Here is a 19,063-nt window from a genome sequence, read left to right as displayed (position 1 = left end):
TTGCATTGACCTCCTGGTCCAGTAGGCCCGTCCGGCCCATTTGCATTCCTCATTGATCGATCGATTGATTGTAGATTCGCTTTGGATTGATTGTAGATTCGCTTTGGAATTACAGAAAAATTGTATATGTACAATAAAATAGGGTAATCTCCGTAGATCACAATGATTCGATTACATTGTAGTATTTCTATATGTTGGATAAAATAATTAAATATCCAAATAAATAGTTCGCAAAAATCATATAGATTTTTATATACCTCTTTTTCGCGGAATGTATTACGATTATCAGGATTGAATCTCGTCTTGTTTTACGAACTTGTTGATCCGCCAATATTCTGTCTCAATTTGTTGCACGTTGTTCTTACTCGTTGCAATCCGGCTACTAGAATCGATCGCCGCACACCGCCCAAATCTCTAGGGTTTCAGATGGTGCCCTAGAGCGAACCCAAAAAAGAATTTTTTATGGAGAGATGATTCTTTTTTTTTTGTTGTCTTTCGTGTGTCGTATATGGTCAATACCTCATATATTTATAAGCCATAAGGGAGACATTAATCCTAATCATATTCTAACTAAATCTCACATAGATAGAGATTTAAACAGATTAGGATTTATCTGTTANCAATACCTCAAATATTTATAAGCCATAAGGGAGACATTAATCCTAATCATATTCTAACTAAATCTCTGATAGATAGAGATTTAAACAGATTAGGATTTATCTGTTAGATTTATTCTTTATCCCAAGTGGACTAGGAATATAATAGATAATTATAAATATTTATTTCTTATCCCATATGAATTAAAAATATTTTAGATAAGTTCCAAAGTGGACGAATCCTAACACTATATATTTTCTTTCAACTCTTTCACAATGATTCGATTACGTTGTAGTATTTATATATATTTTCTTTCAACTCTTTTTCAGGCCAGTAGCCTTGGGTATCAAACGTGCTCTTAATTTGAGAAATTAGTGGATAGGAAAGGATAAATTATTGAATCTTGTGATCTTACAAGAATGATATTCAATATTTGGTTTTCAAGAGAATTGTAGTTTATTAATCTATTGGTAAATTTATATGACACTTTTAACTGTTTGTGTGAGTAGATTGGCATATAAAATAAAAGCTAAATTAGAGAAAACCTTCTTATAAAAACTTGATTTTTTACTTTTCCTTCCTAATTTTTAAAAATTTATAATTTACTCCTTCAACATTTCAAATCATTGCATTTAGTCCCCCTCCATTCAGTTCCATCATTATTCCGTCCATTTTTTATAATTTATACTGTAAATACCATTCAAAATGACAAATATATATTAAGAAAAAAAAAATTTATAGAAGAAGTTAGGACAATTTGCTCATTTTGCCCTCTCTGTTAACGTCGTATCTTTCGAAAATATTTTTAAAATTTTAAGAAGACAAAATATAAATTTTTAAAAAGTAGAGAAGAGAAAGTACAAAAATGAATATTTATAGAAAATTTTTATAATTTAGCAAAAAATAAATATGATAAACAAGTACCATGCATCCCCAAAGATAAAATAATGGATCAGGGCCCCAACCATTTATTATAAAATGCCTAGAAAAGGACTAATGTGGAATGGTACAATGGATCAGGGTCCTACACACTTATTATAAAAGTTTAGAACATGAGAAATGGATGAGAATATGCATAATGTGGAATAATAAAAAGTGACAAGGGCATGGTGCCAAATTTGATCTCAGGACTACATCACCACTATGGATAAAGAATAAAACTTTATAAAAGTAATCTTTTTAAACCTCTAAAAAAAATTTAAAAAAAAATTATAAATTTTTATTGTATTTTTTTTAGAAAAGACTATGTTTGAAATTTATGATGAAAAATATTTTATTATTTTTATACGTAATATCATATTGTATATATAGCTATGGATCAATTATTATATATACTTTCACTCTAATACTGTTTTGCGTAGTAGTATTAACTATTACCATTGCCTTTAGTAACATTAACTACTTATGGTCCTTTAGCTTTATTATACTTAAATGAGCACCAAAAATATTTTTTTTAATATTTAATAATTTGATAATATGATTTTTTTTCTTTTTTTTTTTTATGAGAAGGGTACAGAAGAGTGTGTTTGTTTCCTGGCGACCAGTCCATTTTATATTTTTAAAATAAAACAAGTAAAATTGATTATGGCAAAGAAGGGTGTAGAAAAGAAATCCTGTTTAGGGTTTGTTTGTTTGTCCGTAAATGATCTTTATATTAAAATAACATATAACTGGACTAAAATTTGAGAGAATTTGTTTTTAAAATGCTATTTATTTGATAGGAAGTTAATAGATTCGAAACTGTAATAATAACACTGTTTTATATATATATTACTAAAATTTTACACACTAGGCAATAGGCACTAGCACATAAAAAGATAAAAAAATTACAACAACTATTTTTTTTATTTTGTATTTTTTTCTCTCTCATAAATAACTTCGACGTCACCCACGGCGAGGTCAATTATAGTACTTTTTAGAAAATAGAGTTACGTGCGAATTTGGTGTACTAACATAAGTGGATATTTAGGTTTTACAATCGAAAATAATTTCGAACAGTTGAAACTACAACCAATGTGTATATAATTTCAACTGCTATAGTTAAATTTTTTTATATGATTATAACAATGAAAACAAGTAACTATGAAATATAAATACAATTTTATTTGTATCTTCCACATTTTTATTTCCAATTATTATATAACGTTTTCGTAGCGCTTTCGCATCCTCGCGTTGCTTTGACCACGCCCGTCCAATTTGGCCCAATCCGAACCCGCCGCGTGGACGCACAAACTTTGACCACGTGGCGGTCCCACCAACCAACGCGGCGCGGTTAATTTCCACACGGCTCTCTCTATGCGGATTCACGTTCGCTTAATCCTCTATCATCGTACATGACACGTGGCGCTCTCTCCGGGAGCCGACGTGAGAAAACCAAACGAGATTGGGAACATTAACCGCACGCGGCGAAGCGGAATAAGAAAAAAATATATATAAAAAAAAAAACAGTTGTTGAATTAGTTTATGCCTGCACCGGGTGTACACTTACACTCCGTACACCGCATGCTCATTATTTAAAAATTGTACTCCGAAAAATCAACAATATAGAAAAATTAAATTTTCTAATATAAAAAAATTTAAATGTTATAAAGCACATCTAATAATTTAGATTCTGATGTAATTTTAGTAGTGTATCATATTTAAATTATAGATTTGGCGCAAGTAATAATTTCTCTTATATGTACAAAGTTTAAACTGTACTTCTAAGTTGGAATGAAAAACACAATCCCATGTCGGTCGATGCGTGGTGTATGAATGCGCAGATTGTGAGCAATAATTTTCTTTATTAGCAAATGATGATTAAAAAACATTTTATTTTTTTTAATTAATTAAATGTTAAATCTCCACTCAAAAGTTTGAGTGTTAATATAAAAATTTTGGCTTAAAAAAATTGGCTTCAACATGCTTAATATAATTTTTCTCTAATTTAACAACCATGGAGTCAGTGATTGTTACACGAGTAGCTGTCAATAAGTTTGAAAAGTTCAATAAAAGGTATCCGTGCTGACGACTTTTTTAGATGTAAAAATAGTATATATATCAAAAAGTTTCTGCTGTTCTAAGTAAAATCTGTTTGGCATTAAAAGATTCAAAGAAAATAAAATCTCTATGTTGATTAATGTGTGCAGAGTTATAAAAGCAGTAACTACTACACCTAACACTAGTAGAAAGTTTAATGGCTCCATTAGGCACTTTCACACCCTACACCTTTTTGTTTTTTTTTCATTTTCTTTTTTTTTTGTTTTCTTCTATATAGTCTAATTGAAGTTGAGCGATAATAGGATAAGTTTGGCCGAACAAAAATGTGACAAGTTCAACAGATAAATTATTGTTTTTGGACGCATAGATGATAGGATTAAAGAGAAAAAGATTATGTAGTATTTTTGTTTAAAGTAATTGGTCATATCCTTCCTCTTAGTCATGTACTGGTAGTATAGTAGAAAACAAAATAAATAGAAATATACTATTACAAAGTTAGAAAAATATATATGTATGTAAACTTTAAAAATTTATAAATATATCAAAAGATATCATAGTTTACCTAAAAAGATTATTTTACCTTTATCGATTTTATTATTAAGGGAAAACTTCAGAAACCCCCCCTGTGGTTTCATAGTTTCTCACTTTGCCCCCCTGTGGTTTAAAATGTATCAAATTGTCCCTTTGTGGTTTCGTTTTTATCTTTTCGGTTGCTTTTTCGTTAATATTTAATTAAATTATACACAAAAAACTTCAGATACCCATCTAGATTTATCAAATATTCACTTTAGTACCCTTTAATTTTAACTTTATAACTGATTTAAAAAAAAAATAATAAAATTGATAAGAAAAAGAGAAAAAAGAAACCACAGGGGGGCAAATTGATACATTTTAAACCACAGGGGGGCAAAGTGAGAAACTACGAAACCACAAGGGGGGTTTTTGAAGTTTTCCCTATTATTAAAGCAAAATAAATACTCTTGGTTTCCTAATAGAAAGCAACATAAATTGATCTCTCTCTTATAAATATTGCTGTGATTGTCATTATTAATCATTAAAGCGTTGATCGCTTCAGAAATATAGTTTAAAATTTAAAATTTACAAAATAAGAAATATTTTAAAATTTAGAAGGGTAAATATGCGACATTTTCACTTTGAGGAAGTATGCCTGGCAAATATCCTTTTAAAAATAATTGAGAAATAATTACTCTTTCTAATTTGAATTTATGTTAAAAAAAAAAAGAAAAAAGGAGCATAGACCAGTTTCACCCAATAATTTCTAGTGTCACCCATGAGCCAAGTAGATATTTTTAGCCTTCGCATATGGCCCAGAACACGTGGAAATATAAAATTGATAATAATACACGTGTTGGTGTTTGGTGTTTGGTGTTTGGTGTTCGTTATATTCTACTTGGTGTTTGGGATAGAAAAAATATACCAGAATCAAATTCCGTGTGAAGCTAACACTTTTCCTCATTGAGATATGCTTTGGTCACCAACAGTGTCATTGATTGGACTATGCACATATGGATTTGTTCATATATTAATAATACTAGTGAAGACCCGCGCTTCGCGGCGGAAAATTTACGTAATTTACCAAATATTTTGAACAAACTTGTTTAATTTTTTTATTTTAAGATCTAAATTAAAATTGTAAACATAACACATTAATAGAATCAAATGATAATTCTTTTGAGTTGTCTTCTTTACCTGAGTTGTTTAAAATTCGAAACGCAGAGAGTCCGGCCGTACCGGCGTAGGATTCCCGATTAAAAGGATATATAGATATAGATTTATATTTTAAATTTAAAATGTTAAATTAAAGTACAAAATTTTAATTTCTGTTAAGAAGAGATTCAGTTTAAAATTTAAATTTATATTTAATTTTTTTAAAATTTTGTGGGTTCCACAGGGAAAAAGCAAAAAAAAAAGCCCGCTCCGCGTCGGCTCGCGCTAGTTCCCGCTCGCGATCCATCAAAATAAGAGATTCGATTTAAAATTTAAATTTAAATTTTAATTTATATTTAAAATTAAAATTTTTATTTTTATTTTTTTTATGTAACTTAAATTTATATTTATTTTTTTAAATTTTGTGGGTCCCACAGGAAAAAGTATAAAAAAAAGCCCGCTCCACGCTGGTTCGCGCCCGCTCCCGCTCGCCCGCAATCCATCAAAATAAGAGATTCGATTTAAAATTTTTATTTTAATTTTAATTTTAATTTAAAATTTAAGTGTAAATTTTTATTTTTTGGATGTGAGTCACAATACTGCAAAATAACGGAAAAAAAAAGTTAGTAGAAAAGGGAAAAAGAGAGAGAGAGAAGAGAGAGAGAGAGAGGAGTGGCAATATGTAGAAAGGGAAAAAAAAAGAAAGGGAGAGAGAGAGAGAGAGACGAAAGAGAGAAGTGGACGTTAGAAAGGAAAAAAAGGAGAAGGAGAGAGAGAGAGGAGAGAGAGGGGGGAGAGTGGATCCACATGGAAAAAGCAAAAAAAAAAAAAAAAAAAACCCCGCCTCGCGCCCGCGCCAGCTCGCCCGCTCGCCCGCGCGGCTCGCCGCCAGCTCGCCGCGCCCCGCGCGCCCGCTCGCCCCCCGCAGCATCGCCCGCGCCGCGCGCCCGCTCGCGCCCCCGCCCGCTCGCCCGCGCGCCCTGCCGCTCGCCCGCCACGCCTGCGCCGGCTCGCTCCGCGCCCCGCTCGCCCGCCGCTCGCGCCGGCTCGCCGCGCCCCGCGCGCGCCGCCCCACTGCCGCCCGCCCGGGCTCAGCCGCCCGCTACCGTCGACCCACGACTCCTACTGCAGGCCCGCTGGGAGAGGAAGAGAGAGAGAGAAAGGGGGGGGGGGGAGAGTGGGAGAGAACCGTGGAGGGGGAGGGGAGGTAAAGAGGAGGAGGAGGGGGAAGCACGCGCGCGGGGGGCGCGGGCCGGGAACCCCTCCGGGCGACCCGCACCCGTCGGGCGCGGGTCACGCGCACGTGGGCCCTCTCGCGCGGAGAGAGAGAGAGGGGGAGGGCACCGGGGGATGGGGGTGGAGAGAGGGAGAGAGAGAGAAAGAGAAAGAGAGAGAGAGAGCCGGGGGGGGCCTACCATGTGCGCGGGTCCCCTCTCGCGGGCGCACGCGAGCAGAGAGAGGGAGAGAGAGACTGAGCTCTCTCTCTCTCTCTCCTTCTACTCTGCTCTCTCTCTCTCCCTCTGTTCTCTCTCTCCCCCTCTCTCTGTGCGCTCTCTCTCTCTCTCCTCCCTCTGTTCTCTCTCTCCCTCTCTCTCTCGCGCCCGAGGCACCCGCAAAACGCGGGGAGCCCACTGCAGGGCGGGGTTCGCTGCGGAGGCGACGCGTGGCGGGTTGAGGGTTCGCCTTTTATTAGTTGTATAGATAAGATATTATTAGATATTATTATGTGAGATATTTATAGCAGCACTAGTTTTCGTTCTACTTTAACAAGTAGGCCAATTTGCATAAAAAATCCACCAGTTTTGAAATTTTACAAAATTACATTATCGTTTTTTGATGTTATAGATTCAGACCGAAATTTTAAAAAATTGATAAAAAAATTGAGAATCGCCGCGTAGCCTCAACGAAACCGGAGGCGAGGAGGGTGGGGGGTGAGCGCGCAGGTGAGGGTGCATAAGGCGGAGGCGCGGAGGGACATCTTAAAGGGCAGCGCTTTTGTGGGGTTGGAGGCGAGGAGGGCGGATGGTGCCCAGATGCGAGCGAGAGCGCCGGGATAAAGGTGAGGCGGGCCGCCTCTGTCTCTCTTTTCGGAGAGGAAAAAAAATTACGAGAGAAAAAAAAGGAGAGAGAGAAAGAAATAAAAGTATTTTGAACAATTTTCTAAAAAATCGGTCTAAATCTGTAAAATTGAAAAAGACAATTCAGTTTACAAAAATTCAAAACTTGAATTTTTTATACAAANAAATTTGAATAAGTAAGAGGTTTGGGACACTACCTGCAAAAATGTGCTCCTGAAACTAATAAGCACGTCCCAATGTCCCCCAATTTTTCCATTGTTTTAAGACAAGCCTCGCATTTGAACTGCGCAACCAGGTGAGTCGGTACAAACTGCGCACTGTTTTCCTTTTTCTTTTTTTTTTTTTTCCTCTCTTTTTTGGCCTTTTATCCATTTGCCTACTTTTTATTTATTTTTATAATGCAACCATCCACTTGTGAGACAAAATAATAATAATAATAAAATATTATTAATATATTTTTCAACCGTATGTAACTAAGCAAATAATTTATAGTTACAATATTATTTATAACATCTAATAAAAAAAGAAATATATATGCACTAATTGCTTGCATTTAACATTTAAGCCCAACCAAACGTTTCTTAAATTTGATGTTCTTTTTATCTAAAGATCTATTTTTTATACTAATTTTATCCTACTTTTATATTCTTTTTAATATTAACAATTTAAAAATAAAAATCTATAAATGTCATATAAAGCTTCCTGTAGTGCGTGTAATATTTACGATTAAATTTCAGTGATATGAATAACATTTCTCTCATTTAAATAATACTTATACAAATATAAGTATTATATCTTTGTAATAATACTTAGATATTAATATTAGGGTTATTTGCATACACGTCCCTGCAAACATAGTGAATTGCAGAAATATCCCTGCAAAACGAAAACTCCATAAGTTATCCCCGCAAAAGTCTAAAGTTATGCAGATATGTCCCTGCCGTCCAGATCTGTTAGAAAATTTTTATTAACCACGGTTAAAATACTTAACCATGGTTAATTATAACGTGAATTTACGGTTCTACCCTTCTTCTTCCTCCTCTTCTTCTTCCCTCTTCTTCGTCGCCGGCGAGGGCGACAGCGGCAGCGACGGCAGCGACGACGGCGGCGACGGCGAACCCTCTCTCTTTCTTTTCCTCCTTCTTCCTCTCCCTCTTCCCTTTTCTCCCTTCTTCTTCCTCTCCCTCTTCCTCTTCCCTCTTCTTCATCACCGGCGAGGGAGAAAATGCGACGGCGGCGGCGAACCCTCTTCCTCTCCCTCTTCTTCTTCCTCTCCCTCTTTCTTTCCCTCTTCCTCTTCTTCTTCCCTCTTCTTCGTCGCCGGCGAGGGAGAAGATCCGGCGGCGGCGCGCGGCGACGAACCCTTTCCCTCTTTATCTTTCTCTTCTCTCTTCTTCTCCCTCTTTCTCTCCTTCTTCCTCTTCCCTTTTTTTCTTCCTCTCATTCTTTCTCTTCCTTCTTCTTCGTCGCCGGCGAGGTCGACCCGCGCCGTCGCCGCCATCCGCTCCGGCGGCCGGAAGAGGAAAAGAAAGAAAAGGGGAAGAGGAAAACTTTTGGAGGGATATATTTGTGAGGGTAAAATGGTCATTTCACGACTTCGCTATTAAAAAACAAACAGCTCACTAACGGATGTTAACTGCAGGGACATATCTGCATAACTTGGGACTTTTGCAGGGACAACTTATGGAGTTTCGATTTTGCAGGGATATATCCGCAATTGGCTATGTTTGCAGGGAGCTGTATGCATTTGACCCTTAATATTAATACACAATATTCACCGAAACTGGACTTTGGGTTGAACTGGAGTTCAGTGAAAACGACTTCTTCCCCACTGTTTGTTTCGAGTTCGGTGAAAACGACTTCTTTCCCGCTGTTTGTTTCGAGTTCGGTGAAAACTACTTCTTCTCCGCTGTTTGTTTTGTAGTTATAAAAGTGAAGTTTCATCAGTTCTGCTGTTTGTTTGATAGAAAGTGTATAGTATAAAATTTTAATTTATATATAAATAATAAATATTTTAATAAATAAAAATAATATAATTATATTTTTATATAATTAAAATTTAATTTAAAATAACTAAATTATTTTTTTATACATAAATTATAGTAATACAATAATAAAATTATAAAATAAAAAAATATTAATACTTAATTAATCAATTTTTATCATATTTTAGATATATTAACTGAATAAAAAAATAATTAGTATCATAATTAAATATATTTAAATATAACTAGCTTTATCTATTATATTATTTTATTATTTTTTTTCACCTTTCTTCACCGTAATTGATTTCGGCCTACGATAGGGCGGAGTTAATTACGCCGTTTGAGATTAACTCGAGTTTCGACCGTAACTTTTTATGACGAACCAAACAACGGAAGTGGTCGTTTAGGGTGAAAACGACCTTCCTCTTCTCCACTTCCACCCTACTTCCATCCAAACAAACATGCCCTAAGGGCATGTTTGTTTCAATGTAAGTAGACTTGGGGTGGAAGTGGACTTTGAGTTGAAGTGGAGTTGGGGTGAAAATTAGATCACTTCTGCTGTTTGTTTCTAACTGTGGAAGTGCAGTTCTGCGAGTTCTATTGTTTGTATGGTAGGAAGTAGATGACGTAAAAAGTGTAGCTCTCCACCCCCGGTATACTTACCTCCAAAGTGATATCATTGTCTATTTTGTAACTTATAGTGAATAATAAATTATAATAAATAAAATTAATATAATTATATATGTATATAATTTTATATATGTATAATTATAAAATAAAATTTAAAAAAAATTATATTATTTGTTTGCATATAAATTATAATAATGCAACAAATAAAATTCTAAAAGTTAAAAAATTATTAACATTTAACAAATTCATTTTTCATCATTTTCTAAATGTACAAATTAAACAAAAAATATATTAAAGCTTACCTAATCAAATTTGATCATATTTTAGAAGAGGTAACCTTAACACATTAATCCATTCTTGCTTTTTTTTCACTTCACCGGAATTGATTTCGCCCAATGGGAGGGCGAAGTCAAGTTCATTATTTTAGGTGAACTGGACTTTCGGGCGTAATAAAATTACGGTGAACCAAACAACGAAAGTGGTCAGTTTTTCACCGAAAGTCACTTTCCCCGTCCCACTTCCACCCCACTTTTCTCGAAACAAACAGGCCCTAAGCACTTGTGCTATTAAATTTTCTGTTGATAGATGAATTTCTTTTACCATAATTTCAATACGTTAGATTATACTATTCAAACAACCACTCATTCAAATTTAAGGGTGCTATTATCATCCTAATCTTATATCGCATCATCTAAGAATCGAAAATTTAATAATACTAATAACTTGGTGCTATTAATAAGGTTGCAGCATAGTTTTATGATAAAAATATAAAAATATTTACTTTAGAATGTATATATTATTATACGAAATTAACTGTTACGGGGGGAAACCACTTCCGCGTTATATAACGCTCGCCACCTTTTTACGGTTCTACCCCTTCCCCTTCACCTCAGAATAAAAATCACGATCCCCACGTGAGACGATCACATGCATCGTTCATCTCGCAGACCTGCGCGAATCTCAAAGCAGCGGGTCCCCCCCAGAAACCGTACGCGAACATTTTCCCCTCTCCTTCTCCTCCACCAACCACTCATCATCACACGGCTTCACAATCCTTATAAACCCCCTCTCCCTCTCCCTCTCCCTCTTCGTCTTCGTCCCCACTCCTCTCTCTCTCTCTCTCTCTCTCTCTCTCTATCTATCTCCATTACCACGACCTCATCATCCTCGGAGTGCTACGCGTGGGCATTGGTTGGGGTGGATCGCGATGTTTAGGCTCAGCAACAACCTCATCGGGGTGCTCAACCTCCTCACCTTCCTCCTCTCCGTGCCCGTGCTCGGCGGCGGCGTGTGGCTCGCCACCCGCGGCGGCGGGTCCGGCACCGAGTGCGAGCGCTTCCTCACGGTGCCGCTCATCGTCCTCGGCGCCTTCCTCATGCTCGTCTCCCTCGCCGGCCTCGTCGGCGCCTGCTGCAGGGCCTCCCTCCTCCTCTGGCTCTACCTTGTCGCCATGTTCCTCCTCATCCTCCTCCTCTTCGCCTTCACCCTCTTCGCCTTCCTCGTCACCAACAAGGGCGCCGGCGAGGCCGTCTCCAACCGCGGGTTCAAGGAGTACCGCCTCGGCGACTACTCCCACTGGCTCCAGAAGCGCGTCGACAACTCCAAGAACTGGGCCAAGATCCGGAGCTGCTTGCAGGACTCTAAGATTTGCGAGCGGCTCCAGCAGGGCAACGAGACCTTCGATCAGTTCATCAGGGACAATCTCTCCCCGATTCAGGTATGATTGGCTCGAAACGGTTAATTGTAGATCATGTCTTCTCATCTCGTTGCTGCTGCTGCTGTTGTTGTTGTTGTTGTTGTGTGGATTTTGGGGGGATTTTTGGGATTCTTCTTTTTTTTTTGGGTGAATTTTAGTAGAATTTAACTTACCAGGTGGTTTTGGTTGTAGATTAACCGTCTACATAATGGCTACGCTCCGTTTTAGGTTTTTTTTTTTTGGGCACCTTTTTTATTTTTAATTTGTCTTTTACTGTTCTAGACGTGCAAAATTTGTCAATTTGCTATTGCAAAATATTTTTTTTTGCAGTTTTGATATCTTTGTTTTACTATGTACATTTTTTTTTCTTTGAAGGGTTACAAAAATATTCCTCGATCCTGATTTTTTAATTAGACTAGGGATATTGTAGGTGCTAACTCTTATTAACAATTTGTTAATTATATCATAAAATCTGTCTCTTACTGTTCTGATTAGTAATTTAACATTGTTTGATATGTTATCAAAGAACTTTGTAAGGAATTTTATGTATCTTAGAAGCCATGTTCTTCAAAACATTCTTTTGTTTTTGTTTCTGATGATTCTGAGCACAACTAGTTTAGTATTTTCATTAATCTGCTATCTATGTTTGAGTACTTCACTTCTAAACTGACGTTTTCGCGCATTAGTTCTAAATTCTTTTTGTTTCTTAAAATGTTCTCTAACTATCCATTCTAAATTGCTCTTGTAACTTGCCCTAATTATCCAATATTACATGTCTCTTTGTTCATATGGACCATATATTGTACTCTCATTTTGTTCAGGTGTGTGGTCCCATTGGTAAATAAATTGCCTCATTATTAAGTCCTGATGCTTCTAGTTCTGAGATTGTTCTTCCTCTGATCAAATTCGTACTTTAATTTCTTTCTGATTTAGTCTTCTTTTCGTATAGACGGAAACAGGCACCTTTCTTAGTTTCCACTTATGTTCACTTGAATTTTACCAGATAACAAGTTCAAGTGAACATCAGAAAATTTTACTTCACTTGAATTTTACTTCTCAGAAAATGTTGGAACTTCTCAGAAATTAAACAGGCACCTTTCTTAGTTTCCTTATCTGGTAAATTGGACATCAATTGTGTATTTAATTGAACTGAACTTCTGTTCTTTTTCAGATTCTCGGTATCTTTTGCCTTTGATCATCTAGCAATGTTTAATATTAGCTTTATTTTACGTTTATGCTAAAGTTCTTGATTCGGTCACCAGGTCCTCTCAACTTTGTAGGTGACTTTGTAGGTGATTCTTTTATCAAAAGTACCTTTCTGAGTTATCTGAGTTTATCTTTTCTGTTTTGGTTGATCCTGGTTTTACCTTTCTTTTTGGGTTTCCAACTCTGCTTTTGCATCACGCTCTTAGCTGTGATATAAATTCAAATTCTGATAAGCGAAATTGAGACAACTAGGTTTCAAATTTTCTTTGTAAACTGCATCTTTCCTCATCTCAGAGGCCATCTCAAACAATTTCAGTTTCGAGTGTTTGGTAACATTTTTTTCAAATCATCTAAATCATGTTTGGTAACATTCTTTTCAAATCATCTAAATCATCTCCTAATACTTACTGGGATGCTCCAGTTTCTGATACTACTTTTTCTGAGTCACTTTAGGCCATTTGTATAACTAACAATCCAAACTAAATCATAGACCATAGCTCATATGTTATTTTTAGCACTCTTGCCCTAATAACTTTTTTTAACTTGCCTCTCTCTCTCTCTCTCTCTCTCTCTCTCTCTCTCTCTCTCTCTGTAGTCTGGATGCTGCAAACCGCCCACCGAATGCGACTTCACCTATGTGAGTCCAACTGTGTGGACCGTGAACTCCACGACATTGACCTCGACCAACAACACCGACTGCTCGGCGTGGAACAACGACCCGTCGACCCTCTGCTATGGCTGCCAGTCCTGCAAGGCCGGCGTGCTCGCCAACATCAAGAAGGACTGGAAGAAGGTCGCCATCATAAATATTGTCGTCCTCGTCTTCCTCATCATGGTCTACTCGGTCGGATGCTGCGCATTCCGGAACATTCGGCGCGACAATGCGTACGGCTACGGTGGATGGAAAGGAAGATATCCTTAGAGGACTTCCTTCTCGCCTCCTATGTCAGTGGATTTACTAGTATTGTTTTCTTTTTCTGTTATGTTTCTTCTGTAACTTTTGTACATCGCAGATGGTATTGATTTGTCGTTTACGTGCTAGCTTTAGTACATATCTAGCTGTTGTATCCATGTTGTTTTCCGTGGCTCATTTGTTGTATTAGTTGCTTTCACTGTATTCATTAGAGCTAATGTAGGACTTGGTATTGTATAAAGTTGTCGGCGGGCTTCTGTTCTGTTCTTTTCTTTCCTTATTCTTGTGGCTTTGTTGTATTCATTTTCCACTATATATGATACGTGAAATCTCTGTTTTAAGAAACAACTCGTACGATCTAGGCTATTGATGTCGTGCAAAACATTGTGTTTCTGTTCCTTGTAGTCCGATGATTTAGAAGTTGATACAGCAGAAGCAGAAGATTTAAGTGCAGAAGCAGAAGATTCAAGTTAAGAGTTTTTATTTTTGTATTTTTGTGACCTTTAAAGATCGAGTTCGTAAACTGCTGCTGCTTATCTTTTTCGATGGTAAGTTTGTTTTATAGTGGATCTTCAAAATGTGGTGTAGAAAGTGAATGTTCTTGCGCCTTTGCTCCGAGTATGTGTAGTCACTTGGGCCATGTAGTAAATTCCCGCAACTCCGTACTCAACTCAAATGTTATTTTTTAATTTAAAGGCAAAGAAGAGATTGAAATTCGCGAATAGTATGAGAGACCTTTCATGTTATTACAGCCCAAAATAAATAAAGAACAGAAATTGAACTCATGCATACACATTTTTCATCTAACTTTCAACCTGCGCTTTTTCTGCAATGAGGGGTTCTCTGACAGCACTCTCGCCACTGACATGTCGCGCATCTACAATGATTGCGATCTTCGTCCGACCGTCGCTAGGAATTGGCTTAATCTTGTTCAGATCCTCAGCTTTGCCCCATAACACTACATACAACCCTCCGACAACCGCAATAGCTCCGATCAAGCTGCGACAGTACAGAAAAATGAAAAAAAAACTACTTAATTTTGTTTCAAGATATCGAATTTCATATTTCTCTGATGATATGTTTTATCATATTCTGAAACAAGAGAAGTAAACTGGTAACGTCGTGTACCTTCCAATGTGAAGTTCTTCATGAAGCACAAAGAAAGCCGAAACCGTAGTAATTACAGTGCAAAGGGGATTAAACATTGCAGAATACAAAGGCCCCCTTTTTGATACACACCAAGTTTGGAGACAGTAGGTAACACATGATCCAAATATACCCTACACATATAGTTTACAGATGATAAAACTGTTCTTTTTCAAAAAGAAGAAACTTTTCGCTAACAAAAACTTACCGCGAATATGCAAGCGAAGAGTTCGATAAGAGAAGTAATTCTCCAAGCACTCAAATCCGGTAACAGGAAGAATGTGAGTATACCTGACTGAAAAGTTGATAAGAGGCACATCCACGCCGACAGCGATAACGGGTCGAGATACGATTTGCAAAGTGGCACCTGGTAGAATAAAAATACAAATGTTTGAAGTTTTTAGTTCTCTTTAGTTTTCGAAGCGCAAAGCAAATCTAGTACCTGCAAGATGAGCCAAAGTGACCAGCAAAAACTGCTGCCAATGAGAAATAGCGCGCCTGCGATCCATTTGTCGGTCACCGAGTGTAGAAGTGTGATTAGCTTGTGATAATCCGCATTTAGAAGCTTTGGACCTTTAAAAAACGCCATCGAAATAGCTCCACCGACACAAATAATAGTCCCAATCACCTTAGCCATGCTTCTCAAGCTTCTCAGATTCACTTTCTCTAATCTGGTATAACATTTTTAGTTAGGATTTAGTTTTTTTAAATAAAAAAAAAAAGAGAAAAGTTTTATGTAAAAGTACAAGAAATTTGTAACAATAGGAGAGTAAATATATGATATGAAAGTAGTCCAAATTACAGCTTAATTTATAGAATAAGCTCTAAACCTAAAATGTTTTTTGTATGTACACTGGATTATGTTGAGAAATAAAGGGAAAAAGAAAACTTTTCAGCATCATGGGACACAGATTTTTTATGTCATTAATTCTTTAAATAATTGAAATAATTCTACAATAACATCAAAATTATCCTAACATTCATAAATAATTGGGAAAAATTTACGGAGACCTCGAATTAGCTTTAACTTCTATTTTTTTTTTTAATTGAGTTTTTATTGTTAGTTGAAATTAAATATTTTGTTGAATTTTATGGTTAAGTTAGCTATTAGAAATTAATCCAACTTTATTCTCTATAAACTAGAGAATAATTAATCCAATTTTAATCATATAGAATAATTACCTAACTTATTATGCCAATAATAAGTTAGGTAATTAATGGTGGGAAGGCTCAAGCAGCCGATTGTTTTTTGGAAAGGCCTCTCTTGATTTTTTTTTTTTTTCGTGGTTTTTCTTCTTTCGAGGCCCTGGTTGCCTCACCCCTGTAGCCTAATTTATATCTTCAATGAATGAAGCAGGTAGCCTGCTACCTATTCTCCAAAAAAAAAAAAAAAAAAATAAAATAATGCATTAGGGATTTGTTCATACTCTAATATGTTAATATTTGAATTTGTAATTTCTAATACATTAGAAAGCTTACGGACCCAAAATGAGATGATTCTACAATAGCACATGCTCGTAGGTACAGGTACTAAACACATGCCCATGTTACACTACATTTGCATGATTCAAAATTCAAGTGGGGGCATTCCATTTACCCAAAAGATCGATTTTTAAAAAAAACTGGTCCAGAAATATATATTAACATCCGCACTACTCACATGCATAACATATGTAAATTAAAAAACTATTACATATAATGAAAGAATTGAAGGTGGAGACAAATTAACAACCTCACAAACACAAAGGAAAACCCAAAAAAACCGAACTTGTAGAAAATGGAGCCAGGGATTTATGTTAACACTATTCAAAATATTAAGATAAACTTTAAATGTATGTATGACATGTGTAGATGGCTAGAGCTACTATACTCTTATAAGTATAGAGCCTTTTGTACTCATGAGTTTTCAACTGTTGGATGAAGGGATGTGCGGTTAGGATGATAATGATCACCGATTAGGATAATAGTGGTCTCTTAGGGTTGAATTGGTGGTTAATTGAATTGTGTAATCTAATAAATGAAAATGGTCAAAAAGTTAGATCTAACGGTCGAAAACTTATGAGTATAAAGGAGACTATACTGATCACAAGAGTATAGTAGTCGGACTCATGTGTAGATATATCAAAAGTAGGATTTATAAGGCATCACTTTGTGTAGATGTGTCAAATATATATACTTTTTTTATAAAAAGAATGTTTGAGTTTTGAAATAACAAGATTTGAAATAATATCTCTAATCACATTTTATTAAGAGTAATGCTATTTTTACACACACTTCTCTATATTTACAGTGATGGTAGATCTTCTAGCTAATTAGCCCAGAGTGCAAGTTAATTAAAAGACAAAAGGGCCATAGCAAAGCTTAGAATCTTCTAGAACACTTCTTGATAAAAAAAACAAACAAGAAACATAAAACAAAAGACAAATTTTCTAAAAAAAAGAGAAATAATTAAATTAAATTTTGAATAAAAAATAAATAATGTGAGGAACTTAATTACCCAACAGAAGCAGCCATAACAAAAGTGACAGCTGGTGTGAGATTGACCATAGCAGTTGCTACTGATGAAGAGGCCAAATGTAATCCTTGATAGTATAAGAATTGATTGAGTGTGCCACTGTTAATTTTAAACAAATAAAAAAAATTAATTATTTTTTTTTGGAAAAAAAGAATCCATACAAAAAGGTCTATAGCTATATATGGAGATCTTTTTTCTTTTAATTAATTACTTACCCAATAAGGGAGGTCACAAACACCAAAGCAAATCCCCTCGTTCCTACTGCCATGTCACTTAGCCTTCCCCTACACAAACATCAACAACTAGCTAATTAAGAGAGAGAAAGATAAATACTTTTTTGTGTTTGTACCTAATTTGTACATATGTATCACATGCATACTTTTATCAGTTATGCATCTTATCTTATAATTCAATCTCTACTATCCAACGAGGTTACGTATTGTCGAATAATTGATTGAATTAGATAGAATAGAAATGATGAATGCGGAATACACTGAAAGATGCATCAGGTACAGACCAAAAGGAAATATGAGAGAGAGAGAGAGAGAGAGATCTAGAGAGTATTATTGTTCATTTGTGTGTGTTTCACCTATATAATTTTTTCCATCTGATTTCATACTTTAATTTCTATCGATCGTTTAGTAAATTACAGTTATTTCACGTAGGCTTAAAGGAATATGGTTCAATTCAGTATGAGATGTAATAAAGGACCGACAAGTATCGTGTATGAACATACAAGTAGATATACTAGATACAATTAACAAGAGAGAGAGAGAGAGAGAGAGAGAGAGAGAAAATCTTTTGTGAGAATAAAGTAGGAGATGTGATAAAAGATTGAGTGTATGAACATACAAGCTGAATATAAACAACATGAGAGAGAGAGAGAGAGAGAGAGAGAGAGAGAGAGAGAGAGAGAACCCTTTTGTGAGGATGGTTGCAGGAAGCAATACTAGGGTGGCAATGGCTTGCCTATAGACCACAAACACCATGGGGGTCATCCCCTCCGTAAACGCGGCCTTTGCCGAGAGCGACATGGCCGCGTAGATGCACTGCACGGCCACCATTGCCACTCCAGGTTTGTACTCCTCAAAGCATGAGTGGCCACCCATGGCTACACCTCCCAAAGCAACAAGAAGAAGAAGAAGAAGAAGAAAACGAAGAAGAAGAAGAGGAGAGGGGCTTAGCTTAGTTCACAGTGGAAACCGTGTTATTATTGGATTTATTGTGAGGAAAAGAGTGATGCACCTCTATATATATATATATATATAGCTAGGCTGGTATACTATCGGTAGCACGGAGGCCTCCGTGCTACCAAGTTGTTTTCAATGATTCGGCTTTCAAATCGACGATCGGCTCCGTTAGACTTGATCTATAGTACTATTAAAAATATTTGGAAACTAAATTTCATAATTTTTTGACATCATTTACCTATGAAACGAGTAGTCTAAAAATAAACGGCCGAAAATAAAAATTTCATTAAGATCAGAGGTACTGATCTCACTCTAAATAGTGAAAAGAATTTTCTATAAAAATTTCATCAAATTTGGATTGTTTTACGCCATTAAATTCACAAACGCATCACATCAATCATTAAAATTGTCAATTTTGAGACCTTTTGATCACTAGCCAAATAATGTCGAAAAATTATGA

At 36.0% G+C, this 19,063-nt stretch overlaps 2 protein-coding genes across 2 annotated transcripts; one reads left to right on the top strand and one right to left on the bottom strand.

The window, feature by feature from the left end:
- On the top strand, positions 11,008-14,051 carry LOC109704533 (tetraspanin-8). Its single transcript, XM_020225281.1, has 2 exons — positions 11,008-11,654; positions 13,435-14,051. The coding sequence occupies exons 1-2, from the start codon at positions 11,145-11,147 to the stop codon at positions 13,759-13,761; spliced, it is 837 nt and encodes a 278-aa protein (XP_020080870.1). The 5' UTR covers positions 11,008-11,144; the 3' UTR covers positions 13,762-14,051.
- Positions 14,434-18,638, bottom strand: LOC109704522 (WAT1-related protein At4g30420-like). Its single transcript, XM_020225273.1, has 7 exons — positions 18,332-18,638; positions 17,629-17,697; positions 17,396-17,512; positions 15,341-15,569; positions 15,107-15,265; positions 14,881-15,032; positions 14,434-14,751 (listed from the first exon to the last, which is right to left on the bottom strand). The coding sequence occupies exons 1-7, from the start codon at positions 18,520-18,522 to the stop codon at positions 14,556-14,558; spliced, it is 1,113 nt and encodes a 370-aa protein (XP_020080862.1). The 5' UTR covers positions 18,523-18,638; the 3' UTR covers positions 14,434-14,555.

The sequence above is a fragment of the Ananas comosus genome, linkage group 2, assembly GCF_001540865.1.
Source record: "Ananas comosus cultivar F153 linkage group 2, ASM154086v1, whole genome shotgun sequence".
NCBI classification, from domain to species: Eukaryota; Viridiplantae; Streptophyta; class Magnoliopsida; order Poales; family Bromeliaceae; genus Ananas; species Ananas comosus.
The sequence above is the reverse complement of the archived record's forward strand: the minus strand, read 5'-3'. Positions and strand labels throughout refer to the sequence as shown.